The sequence below is a fragment of the Hemicordylus capensis genome, chromosome 1 (assembly GCF_027244095.1).
Source record: "Hemicordylus capensis ecotype Gifberg chromosome 1, rHemCap1.1.pri, whole genome shotgun sequence".
NCBI lineage: Eukaryota > Metazoa > Chordata > Lepidosauria > Squamata > Cordylidae > Hemicordylus > Hemicordylus capensis.
The window spans coordinates 442,325,188-442,338,532 of record NC_069657.1 but is presented as its reverse complement, the minus strand read 5'-3'; the positions used below and the strand labels follow the sequence as shown (position 1 = coordinate 442,338,532).

Sequence of the window (13,345 nt, the reverse complement as noted above, 5' to 3'; positions counted from 1 at the left end):
TGGCTGTTGCTGGTATCTGCCTGATGTTTCTTTTTCGCTTGTGAGCCCTTTGGGGACAGGGAGCAATTTTTAATTTATTTTTCTATGTAAACCATTTGGAGAAATTTGGTTGAAGAGTGGTATATAAATATTTGTAGTAGTAGTAAGGGACCTTGGAGGACTTCTAGGCCAGGGATTCTCAACATTGGGTCCCCAGATGTTATTGGACTGCAATTCCCATAATCCCCAACCAAAGCCACTGGGGATTATGGGAGTTGAAATCCAATAACATCTAGGGACCCAACGTTGAGAATCCTTGTTCTAGGCCAACCTCCTGCTCTGTCCAGGAAACTGCTACAGAATCCTCCAAAAGTGGATGTCCAGCCTTTGTTTGAAAGCCTCCAGTGAAGGAGAGTTTACCACTGCTGAACAACCATTGGTTCTAGTTTTGCCTTCAAGAGCAACTGAGAACAAGTCAGCAACTTCTATGCGACATCCCTTCAAATATCTGAAGACAGCTATCATAACGTCCCTCTTCCAGCTCCTCGCCATCTTTGTTGCCCTTCTTGGAACCAGTTTATCAACATCCTCCTTAAAGTGCAGGAACCAAAAGTGGACACAGTATTCCAAGTGCGGTCTGATCAGCACAGATTAAAGCGGAACGATTACTTCTGGTGATCTAACCACTATGCAGTCAAGGACAGCATTCACTCTTTTAGCAGCTTCATCGCACTGCGGGCTCATGTTCAGTTTGTCATCTACTACAACACCTACGTTCTTTTCACAAGTACTACTGCCAAGCCAAATCTCCCCATCCTGTACTTGTTCATTTGTGTTTTCTTATCAAAATGCAGTATTTTACATTTTTAGAAGTACTATTTTAACTTAGAAGTACTATTGAATTTCATCTTGTTGAGCCCAATGTTTGGGCCGGTCCAAACATTAGACTAAATCTTGAGTCTGTCTTTTAAAGTTTCCACTCACCTGTCTCCCAGCTTCCTATCTGCAAATCTGATATGCAACCCCTCTCCTCCCTCTTCCAAGTCATCTATGATAATGTTGCACACAGCACAGGGCCCAGGATGGAGACCTCTCTTGATACCTCCCACCCTCCTCCTCCCCTTGATACCTCCTCTCTATTTGTATTAAAAAATACACATCTTACAGATTCCAGTTAAAGATTCTATCAACCGGTCATTATAGTCATAGAACTAATGCAATTATTATTATCTTTATTCAGCTTATATCATAAAGGAAAGCAAGTACCAATATAGACGTTATCTTGCTTCAAGTTGTGATACGAACTAGGACATAATGAGTATGGTTGTTCAAATAGCTGTGAATCAAGCTAGCAGTAGCCTCACCTGGCTCACATTTTACCAACTTGTCAACAAGTATATAATGGGAGACTCTGTCAAACACTTTGCTGAAATCAAGATACATTATGTCCAGAGCATTGTGGATTTCCCCTTCTGAGCTGGAAAGGTAGCATCTGACCAGGCCTTAATTGGAAGCAAGTCTTATTGATTGCAGTGGCAGTTAGTTTCAAGCTAATAACCTTAGGGACTGAGGTACAAGAAATAAGTAACCTTGATTAACTATACCAGTGTGATAAGTGGGTTTTCACAGAGGAGCTCTTACCCCTGGACTTAGGGGCCAAAGTCCAGGGCCTCCACACCCCTTGGGGGCCTCCAAACCCTTTGTAATCTGTCCTGGGTAGCACTGGCCCACCACTGTGCCAGGCAGCCGAACATGACCTCTGCTTTAGAGACAGAGGGGAGAGAAATATGTGGGGTGGGGATATGTTAGGTTGTGTGTTGGAATGTTTCTGTTAATGCTTATTTGCATAAATATACTTGTTTTATATTCTTACGAACAACAGAGTTGCTGTTTGTGCCCTCAAGAACCCATGTGTTAAAAATACGGCATGTGTCACGGTGTATTGGGGGGGGGGGCTCCAGAGGCCTTTAGGTCCAGGCTCTAAAATTACCTAGGTGCACCTATGGTGGTAGGTCTACTAGCTTGTGGCAGGCTGTGTGTGTGTGTGTGTGTGTGTGTGTGTGTGTGTGCGCGTGCGCATATATATAGAAAACATCACCTTGCCTGGTGAAATCTCTACCATTTGAAGTGCCCCTGTTGCCAAAGAAAGTAAATTACAGAACCCAAGCTAGGCATATTGCAGTCAAAACCATTCATATTACTTACGTGCATTTCTATATATTAAAATTTAACACAACACACGGTAAGGCCACAGATCACTTTTCCAGATATGCGAAACCAACAGAGGAAACCAGAAGCATGATGTTAACACCTCCCTTCCCCCATTCCACACACAAAAAAGGGAGGGGGGGTCAAGAACCACTTCTAGTGCACAATTGATAAATTAGAGGAGGCACAAGGAAAAGCATGAAGTCAACAGCAGGAAGAATCCAAAAGTCAGATTCCAAATTAGCCACAATATATAGTAAATAATGATGAGGTCCAGATTTGTGGTGTTCTACTACTAGAAAAATATCTGGTCTCAAAGTTTCTGGATGTACAGATGAATTTGAAGAGATATAGCAAAATCCAGCTATAAGTTGTAAAATCCAAGTTTTAATAGTGTTGCTTCACGGGGGTGGGGGGTAATAAACAGTAGACACAGCCTCAATATTCCATTTGCATGCAATACAACTTGCAGATGGAGAATTCAGGCTGCTTCCCAGTATTACTTTCAGCAGACAGAGAAGCTGACTGAAGAGTCACACCCAGATTTCAAAATAAATGAAAATGTAATATCACAAGGGTAGCACAGACATGTCTGTTTCAGAGACAAGACTTGCAAACTTAAAAGAGCTCTGGGAAGCTCACCCTATGCTTGCCTCTCCTCTAAAACAAACAAGTTTATTACCCTTCTGACATTCTGTAATCACACACTTAAGTTTCCTCTCTTCTCAAAAACACAATGGACACCACAAACCTAAACATACTTAGCTGGAAACATGTCTCACCTGTTTCAGTGGTATTCCCTAGTAAATATACTAAGGATGGAAACAAACCTCACCTGCCTTCCTCACCTTCCTTCACAGGAAAGGTGTAAATTTCAAAGTATGTTTACTAGGAAGTATATTCACTACTTCCTAGTAGATATACTTTGAATGGGGACATAAGCTCTGTTGAACTGATTAAATGTTGGGGGTCAGGGTCAGAACTGACTAGAGCAGAACATCAAATGTGGGAAAGGCAGAATATTACAGCTGCATTCATCAGAGTTCAAATTTGATTGATGGAAGAGCATCCTCTACACCTGTATACTATTTAGGCACTGGCTACTAGAGATAGGGTTTTGACAACTAGAAACAAAATTAAAACATGGGGTCCATGGGTGAAATCTCCAGTTTTCAAAGAATGGTGCAAAAGCCTTCAGATCTGGGAGGCAATCAAAACTTAATCTCCACCAAGATTCTCCGTCTTGTGCACACACGCACACACACACACACACACACACACACAGAGACAAAGATAAAAATAGACAGGCTCCAAGAGCATCCAGCTTCCACATACACCTCTTTGGATACATTCGCCTTGCTGAGATGCAAGAGGCATATTCAACCAAGCGAAGTTGGGGAAGGTTATTTTGCCAGCCCTCCCCTGCCCACCCCACACCCTTCCTTACCTGATAATGTCATCATTGTGCCCCAGGAAAAATTTCTGGCTGTGCTCTCTGGTGTTGTAGACCACCCCGACTCCAGCCACGAAGTAAACCACTTCCTTGCCTGCCGTGTAGTACAGGTTGTTGCGGCACTGGTGACCCCTATACCCATAGACCCACTCCAGACGGAGCTGGCATCTAGGAGCTGTCCGATCCGCCATGATAATCAACCCCCTCGCCCCAGCCGCACACGGGGGAACTGGTGGTGGTGCTGCCGCCGCCCCCCCGCGCCCACGTTCCCTGCCGTTCCCAGTTTCCCTCCTTCCCGAGGCTGTCAAGCCCTGCTCGCCTGCCAAGTCTTCCGGCTGCACTTTCCGATGCTGGCTTTCAGTGGAAAATGCATCCAGGCAGCGTCCTGCTCTGCTGCTGCTGCTGCTACAGCCAATGCTGCTGCTGCTGCTGCTTTGGGTAGTGCTGCTGAGCCGCCACCATAATCTTCTACTGCCAAAGATGAGCAGCTGCTGCCTTCTCACTGTTTTGCAACCCAGACAACTTCAGAAGGGGGGCGGGGGCGGGGGGGAGCACACACATAGATCCAGGCAAATCAGTGCGGTGTAGAACTACCCCTGTCAGTTGCATCCGGACTAGGAGAGAGAGGCTGTCTGTGTGTCACGATCACCAGCTGCAGCATGCCAGCCAGGGCTGTGTGTGCAGCATCCCCCTTTATTGCATCTTCTGAGCTCCTTGCAAGGGGGAAAGTCCTTGTTATTTTTTCAGAAAGGCTTCTAGTTTCTCCGTGGGGTGAAAGTACAGCTGCGGACGTGTAAAACCAGCCTGTTATTTTTCGATGCCAGCAATAAGGTTGGATTCATTCGGCGACAGCATTAACGCAATCCTGTATGGGTTTCCATCATAACACATTTGCAACTTATCAGTGTGAAGACAGGTGATTTCTGAAGCAAAAAGAAGAAGCAACTTAATAAATCACCCAAACAAGTTGATATTTTTCAGTAAAAGTAGACTCAGTCCCACCTACTCACTGCTAAAAAAAACCCTCCAGTCATGATATAAACAATCATGAAACCTTTTCTGTATACACGAAAGCAATGAAATTATCTTTCTTTGGCAAATACAATTTGTTAAAATTTGCCACAATACAGATTGTAAATAAAAATATGTTTCAGGGAAATAATATTCTTTCTTGCTTCTCTCTTCCTTTCTCTAAATCAAGAACTGGATTTTAGGGTTATCTGAGTTAGCTTGTGGTTTTTCCCCTTATCAATGAAATCAACTTAAACTACCATTAACTATTAAACTACAGGATTGCAGATGGATTGCGGGGCGGTGGACCCAGTACACACCCAGCATGCTACAGAGTCCTATTTATTTATTATTGTTTATTTATCATATTTATATTCCACCTGATATGTGTATCTCTAGGCAGTGCACACAATTTCAAACACAACAAATATAAAACAGAGTAAAAAGAAAACAATTTCATAGAATAAAAAAGTTAAAACAAATTCATGGAAGAAAAACAATTAAACAGTTTAAAAGTAATTTCAGTTGAAAGCCTGAAAGTGCATCTTAAGGGTTTTCCTAAAAGCATCTTGAGGGACTTCCTAAAAGAAATCAGAGATGGAGATGCTCTTATTTTGATAGGGAGCATATTCCAAAGCCATGGGGCAGACACAGAGAAGGCCCGGTCCTGAGTCGCCACCAAATGAAACCTCTCCAGCTGATCTTAATAGGCAACAGGGCTCATGACAAAGGCAGCGCTCTCTTAAGTACCCTGGACCCAAGCCATTAAGAGCTTTATAGGTAATAATCAACACTTTGTATATTGTATTGTATTGGTAGCCAGTGCAGTTCAAGTCAGTGTTATATGCTCCCTTCGTGTTGTCCCAGAGATCAGTCTGGCTGCCACATTCTGTATCAATAGTAGTTTCTGGACTACGTACAAAGGCAGCCCCACGTAGAGTACATTACAGTAGTCAAGCCGGGAGGTTACCAACATATATACTACTGTTTTAAAGCCATTTAATCTTGTGTAAATGTTCCTTAGTTTTAATTTTATTCTGTGTTTTTTATTTTAATGTAAACTGCCCTGAGCCACTTCAGGAAGGGTGGTATATAAGATGGATGGATGGATAAATTTACCCCCAGAAATGGGCATGGCTGACCAAAGCTAATTAAAAAAAAACAATCCTGGCCACAGCCTTCACCTGAGAAACCAGAATGAGTTTTGGATCCAGGAGCACACCCAAGCTACATACCTGATCTTTCAGGGGGAGTTAACCCCATCCAGAAAAGGCAGATCTAAACCATCTCTTGGGTCCCAACACCCCACAGTTAGTACCTCCAAGTTATTTGGATTCAACCAGTTTGTTATCCATCATCCAGCCCATTATCACCTCCAAGCAGGCATTTTGGGAAGTAATGCCATTTTCTGATGAGGTTGATATGGAGAAATAGATCTGGGTGTCATCAGCATATTGATGTATATAAATCTGGGTGTCATCAGTCTCCAGATGCTGCCAGCTCATCTGGCAGTGACTTGGGAACAGGCCTTTAGTTGTTCCTGGGCTATGGAATGCACTCCCTATAGATGTTTGTGGTTTAACATCTTTAAAGTAAAAAGTAAAGTTGTTCCGTCAAGTCAGTGTTGACTCCTGGTTAGCACAGAGCCATGTAGTTTTCTTTGGTAGAATACAGGAGGGATTTACCATGGCCATCTCCCATGCAGTATGAAATGATGCCTTTCAGTGTCTTCCTATATTGCTGCTGCCCAATATAGGTGTTTACCAGCAGGGATTCGAACTGGCAACCTCTTGCTCCCTAGGCAAGTTACTTCCTTGCTGCGCCAGCCTTTAAAAGAGCCCTTAAGACAATTTTTTTAAACCAGGCTTTTAGTAATATCTGAATGTTGAAGCAATGCTAGGAAATTAAGGGGGAAAGTGTTATAATTCACTAGATAAATAAATGATACTACACTACCACAGCATTATTGCTCTGGGCAGCTTTCTCAAACTGTGGAGTGGGTTCACCTTTGGGGAGGGTCTGCTCTGAGGGCAAGAGCGTTCACAAAGTGTTGCCAGCTTGACCATCATGAAAGAGAGCTGGTCTTGTGGTAGCAAGCATGACTTGTCCCCTTAAGCTAAGCAGGATCCACCCTGGTTGCATACGAAAGGGAGACTAGAAGTGTGAGCTCTGTAAGATATTCCCCTTAGGGGATGAAGCTGCTCTGGGAAAAGTATCTAGACTCCAAGTTCCTTCCCTGGCATCTCCAAGATAGGGCTGAGAGAGATTCTTGCCTGAAACCTTGGAGAAGCCGCTGCCAGTCTGTGTAGACAATACTGAGCGAGATGGACCTATAGTCTGACTCAGTATATGGCAGCTTCCTATGAATACATGACAGGTTTGCAAATAGATATATCAGTTCTGATTCCTTATCAAGGGTGGGATTTGGGTTAACCGTGCAGAATGTCCTCTAACTGGGCAAAGAGGCACCTTTCAAAGTGATGATCGTCTTATATATGGCAGGGAGAGAGCAAATTGGACACATGCAACCCAAGTACAGCATCTCTCCAGCAGCTATTGCTTCTTTTGTTTCTTTTTAGAGTGTGAATTCTTTGGGGACAGGGAATAATCTTCTTAGTCTTTTTCTATGTAAACCACTTTGAGATTTTTTTGTTGTTGGAAAGCAGTACAACATATGAATAATAGTAGTAGTAAGTGTACATACAGTAGCCTATTTACTCTTCTTCTATTTACTGTGCTTAAAGAGGAATCTGCAATAAACTGATAATCTAAAGTAAGAGAGTCCAAAAGAGTGTTTTACAGTTACCCAAATGCTTTCAGGTATACACTGGGAGTTTTCAAATTTCCATTTCTAATTGCAGCGCCTTATGTTGCTCTTCAGATACACCTCTAAGTTAGGGGGTACAAGAAAGAAGAGTATACTTCAAAGTGAGTGGCTGAATCTAAAGAATCTGGAAACACTGACCCAGAATGTTACTGACAAGGTACCAACCATACTGTACCAAAATTATTACACACGGATGAGAAAGTGGAAGGAATCAGAGGGCAGTAATATCTCAGAGAGAAGTGTGGAGGAAGGGAGGTGCTAGCATCATTTTCAGAGCAATGCATACCCCTAGAGGTTAAAAAAAAAAAGTAATCTGATTAAACCCTACAGTCAAACTAACAATCCCTTTGGGAGTGTCTAAGAGAGAGAGTGGTGATGTTATATTCTGGCACACACAAGACGTCCACTGTCCAAGTGGAGGAACAGCACTCTGGGGTATTTCTGTAACTGTACGCCAATTCCCCATAGTGGAAGCTAAGTTATGCTTCTCTTATCGAGAGATGCAGCAGGGATCCAAGCTTAGGAATGTTGATAGTGTCCCAATCTACAGACAAGCTCCTTGTGGACAAACCCCTGGTCCAATTGCCAAAGTTCTGTGCTGCCCAATGGGGGTGTTCTTGAAAGGTATCCTGTGCTTCCTCCAAGGAGATCAGTGGTTATATATGGGATTAGCCCCCTTTTCCTTCACAATCGCATCTAGGAAAGAGTGACTGGTGCAAGGTAGTGAGCAAGATAGGGCTGAGAGAGATTCCTGCCTGCAACCTTGGAGAAGCCACTGCCAGTCTGTGTCGACAATACAGAGCGAGATGGACCTATGGTCTGACTCAGTATATGGCAGTTTCCTATGTTCCTATATACTTAAGTGAAGGGAGACTGGAACACTTATTTCGCAATTGGGGATAACAATATTGACCAACTTTATAGAGCAGTTTGTAAAGATTACAAAAAGATAATGTATATGAAACACTTTGAACATGCAAATGCACTATAAAAGAGTATTGTTTATACATAAAAATACAAGTGCTACTACTTCATGCATCCTAAACCTGAGACCCTGACATTCATAACAGGTTCCAGGAAGAAGCCCTGTGACTTAAAATGGAACTTCAGGGTAAGCCAAGATGAACTGGAAGAAACTAGTGGGATACTGTCATTAGCTCACATGCCAGGGTCTTAGGTTTAGGTTGTTCAAAAGAACAGTAGAAATATTGGGTTAGAATGGCTGGAGTATCAGACGAGAACTTGGTAGACTCAGGTTCAACTCTCCCACCCCCATGAAACTCAGTGGGTGACATTAGGCAGTCATTCTTTTTCAGCCTAACCTACCTTACAGGGTTGTTGTGAGGTTAAAATGGGGAAGGGCATGTATACCTCTCCAAGTTCCTTAAAAGAAGGATGAGACAAAAATATAATAGATAAACTACCCCTTGCCCTGTTCCCAGGAAGGTGAGGCTACCTAGAAAGAGTGACCTGACCAGCTCTTGTGTCTTTAACAGCAGTTTGATCTGTAGAAACCAACCAAATGAAGGTTGCTCAGTACACAGAAAAGTGTTACACTATCACCTGCTAAACATCTCCCCATCAGAGTTGCTGTTGAAGGCATTGCAATAGAAGCTGGTTGAGAAGTTGGCAACCTTTAGTGTGGGGGAAGAGCCAGCGGTCCACACAGGCACTAACTCAACATCACCTCTACTGCCTTCAGCATCTATTCTTTCCCCCCCAAAAAAACTGATGTTTCCCTTTGCCCTTTTAGTACAACTCGTTATGCTGCAATCCTATGCACACTTACACAGGAGTAAAGCCTATGAAATCAGTGGGCCTTACTTCCAAGCAACCACATCTAGGATTACACTATCAAGTTTCCCAGACCATAGTGTAACTAAGGCTAGAATCCTGTGCATACTTACCCCATTTAACATAGTGAGGCTAATTTCTGAATAAACACGCATGAGAGTGTGCAGCATATAGGCATAGTGTTTTTGTTACTCAGCTGCTACTCCTATTGGCAAAACTGATGTTCAAATCTCAACTCAGCAATTAAGTTCACTGGAGACTTTAGCTGAGATAGGTCTGTGCCAACATACTTCACAGGGTTGTTGTGAAGGTAAAGCGGGAGAATTGGGGGAGAAAGGAATAGTGTGCTGTACACTGTCCTGAACCCCTTGAAGACTAGGATTTTTTTTTTAAGCAATGAACTTTAAAAATATAGATTATATCATTTATGTGAGCCACACTGAATATATGTTAGACATAAAAGCAAGATTTACAATCTGAAATATATATTATTCCCCCATCTATCCTTGCCCTCTCCCTCCATTTTCTCCCACATATGCTCCTCAGGGCAGAGAACTGTCTTAAATTCGGGAAAGCACCATGCACATATAGAATCACACTGTATTAAATCACCACCACCCAAATAAACATTTGTGCTTCCCCTTGCCGTAGTTTCTTTCCCCTCCCTCCATTTCCTCCCCCGACATTTTTGTAGACTCTACCTCCCTGGGAACGGGGTGGGGTTCAGAGACTTGTTCTCCTGGACTGGAGGAGGCACCATGCAAGTTGATGGCAAGGCATTACATCCCCATCCCCCTGATCCACCGCAAGCACCGTTTCCCTTTCCTTCCTCCATTGCCTCTCCCCACTCCCACCCCGCGCCTCTTCATTCTAGATTGTAAGCACCTGGGGGCAGGGACCTGTTCCCTGGCACTGTGCAGCACACCGTGCAACGACGTAATCAATAGAAGAAGGAGAACAACCCCCACAATAAGAGGAGCAGCTTCGGCCAGAGCAGGGCTCCCCCACAGAACCACCCCACAGAGAGGGACGGGAGTGTCACCTGCCAAGAGCAGAAGCAACGCCTGGAGCCCTGAAGAAGGGGAGGAGGAGGAGGAGGCAGGCAGGCAGGCTGACAGAAAGCGACTGCCGTCCGTGGCCCGCTCCCTCCTCCTCTTCCTCTCTCCGGCGCGTTTCCAAGGCAGCCCTAGCTAGCGAGGCGGGCAGGAAAGCGCAGCTGCGTCAGCAGCAACTCCCGGGCATCTGGTGAATCCCCTTGGAAACCCTGCCTCGGAGAAGCCCTCCCTGCCTCAATCCTCCCTCGAAGGCGGCCGCGGGAATTGTAGTTCCGCGCGCCGACGACGGTCGGCAGGAAAAGGCCACTCTGAAACCACGACTCCCAGGGTGCTGCGCGCACTCGGCCGCGCCACGCCCCGCTCCTGCTCCACCACCTTCCCTCCCTTTTTGCCGCCGCAGTTGCTCTGGTGCCTGCCGGCGTGGGTAGCCGCTTGGGGTGGTTTCTTAGGGGCATGGCGGGCCGCGGAACGGTCTGGGAGGGGAAGGCTGCAGCAAATAAAGGGAAAACCACGCCCCTTCGCTTCAGGCTTCTTTTGTCTGTTGTGTGGCACTCTCAGATTTAAACCTCTCTCTGGGTTCAATGGGGATATTTACTCCGAAGTAGCTTGTGGCCTCAATCAATCCCTACTCGTGCCATCCAAACTGGCGTGGAGGACAACTTGAGGCTCTCCCAGCTGTTGTCAGATTACGACTCCCATCATCATCATCATCATCCCCATTTATTGTAACTGGGGCTGATGGTGGTTGTAATCCAACAACAGAGTTATTGTCTCAGGCTAGAAGCTGATTTAATTTTGCACTGACTTGTTTCTTTCCATTTGTTGAACAAGTGGAGAAGAGAGAGCTGGGCTTGTGGTAGCAAGCATGACCCTTTGCTAAGCAGGGTCTGCCCTGGTTGCATATGAAAGGGAGTATGAGCACTGCAAGATATTCGTCTTAGGGGATGGAGCCGCTCTGGGAAGAGCATCTAAATTCCAAGTTCCCTCCCTGGCATCTCCGAGATAGAGCTGAGAGAGATTCCTGCTTGCAACCTTGGAGAAGCTGCTGCCAGTCTGTGAAGATAATACTGAGCTAGAGAGACCAATGGTCTGACTCAGTATATGGCAGCTTCTTATGTTCTTAAAGGAAAAATATGCAGTAGCCTTGTTCAGACATTGTGTTGTACACACATACAGGAACTTATACACATGAGCATTAAGGATGTGCACAAAACTGATTATGCGTTCTGTTTCGAGCTGAAATGTTCAGTTGAAACAGCGGTCAAGCTGGCTGTTTAGACAGAACACTGTTTTGAATGTTTCGACCATAGGGAACAACCGGGAACCCAAAACACCCCATTGTTCTCCATGAGGATCTCCTAGGGACATCAAAGTCAGCTGGGTGTAGGGCATGATGGGTGATACCTACCACCCAACCCCACAAGAGAAATGGGCAAGTGGGTGATCCTATGGTGGTTTTGGTGAAAGGTTAAAATTTGTTTAAAATTGCCCACTTGCCCATTTCTTTTTTCGGTTGGATGGTAGGTGGCACCCATCATGCCCTACCACACTGCCCAATTTGATATCCCTAGGAGCTACCCATGGGGAACAATGGGGTGTTTCGAGTTTCCCTGTTCCCTATGGCCAGAACATGCTGCACTCGGAATGCACTGCACGTATGTTTTGCATTGTGATTTGCATTCCTTTTTGCAACCCTGCCTTGAAAAACACTGCAGAGGCACACAGTAAAAGGGAATCTGTCCTAACACAGATTTCAAACACAGTCCAAAAATGGCTTAAAAAGAATCACTGACCCAGAATCCACTGCCATCCACAATCCCAGTGCCGCAGTAACATAATTGGCACAAGCTGCTCTCACACACAATTATGACTCCTTATGTTACTTCCTAGCATTGCAACAGCTGCCACAGCTGCCCCTTACTTAACAGCAACATAGCCATAAGCTCAACTAGAGCAACTTCAGCCAGATTTTAACTGAGTGAGTATCCCTTGTGATGCAGATTGCAGAGCAGACACACGTTAGTCTCAAGGCCAGACATGGGGCTCATCACAACAATCACCAAGACATATCACAGAGAGAGAGAGAGAGAGAGAGAGAGCTGCCATTCTCCATTTCTCGCCACAAGACTATCTCACAAACAAAACAAAGCACAATTCAAGGAACGAAGGCAGCCAGGTTCTGCCTTTGTCAGTCTGAGATCAAGCAAAACCAGATAGTTTTAGCAGCCGTAGTAGCACAGCATCTTAAACTCAGTGCTGAGAAAAGAAAACAACAAAACAAAATCTTCCTTCCTCCTGTCTTGATGTATCATCTTCAAGAGAGGCATATAGGTTCTCTCTGCCTCCCAGGCCCCTTGAATACATTTTGAAATTTGAAATTTCCCCCTTTGTGTTCCTCCCTCCCCCCTCCCCCCCAGCCAATGGGGCACAGTTGCCCATGGCAACACTTGATTTATATGATAACAAGCCAACCAAGAAGCAAGAAGATCACAAGCCAATCGGAAGCCAGTGCCAGAAAACCAATCAGCAAGGTGAAAACAGACCTCCGAAATGGCACTTGGAATGCTGCAATGTTACAATCGAAATTGGGGTTGTTCTGCTCTGAGCTTGAAGCAGGCCCTTTATTTAAAGGGTATTCTGTTTTGAGCTCAAAATACTCAAAATGGCCCATTTTGAGTTGAAACATTTCACTGGTGAAGCATTCTGCACAGCCCTAATGACTGCACCAGCGTTCATTGTAAGAGTGAATCTGGACAAAGGCCCCCTAAAATGCAGGGTACAGATAGGAAGCACTGAGCTACTGTATGTGCACTGAACATAACATATGAATAACTATGTGTGTGCAGAGTTGTACATGCGTACACCGTGCAGGGATAGTATGTGCATTGCACATAGCATGTAAATAGAGCTAGCGAGCATATGGTGCAAACTGGCCATTTTGGAAGAATATAGATGTTTAAAACAAAAAAGGTGCAGTTTTCACACATACATAAATTTTATACTAGGAGTTGCTAATAC

At 44.6% G+C, this 13,345-nt stretch overlaps 1 protein-coding gene across 12 annotated transcripts in view; it reads right to left on the bottom strand.

The window, feature by feature from the left end:
• EML6 (EMAP like 6) overlaps positions 1-10,572 on the bottom strand; it is a 268,042-nt gene extending 257,470 nt beyond the window's left edge. For 5 of the 12 annotated variants that reach the window (XM_053245944.1, XM_053245947.1, XM_053245954.1 and 2 more), the window contains exons 1-2: positions 10,158-10,304; positions 3,635-4,563 (exon numbers count right to left, since the gene is read on the bottom strand). In XM_053245944.1, coding sequence (XP_053101919.1) covers positions 3,635-3,831 — 197 coding nt within the window. In that variant the 5' untranslated portion in view covers positions 3,832-4,563; positions 10,158-10,304. The other 7 variants (XM_053245901.1, XM_053245917.1, XR_008306182.1 and 4 more) reach the window with 6 other exon arrangements.
• Positions 10,573-13,345: the final 2,773 nt, after the last annotated feature.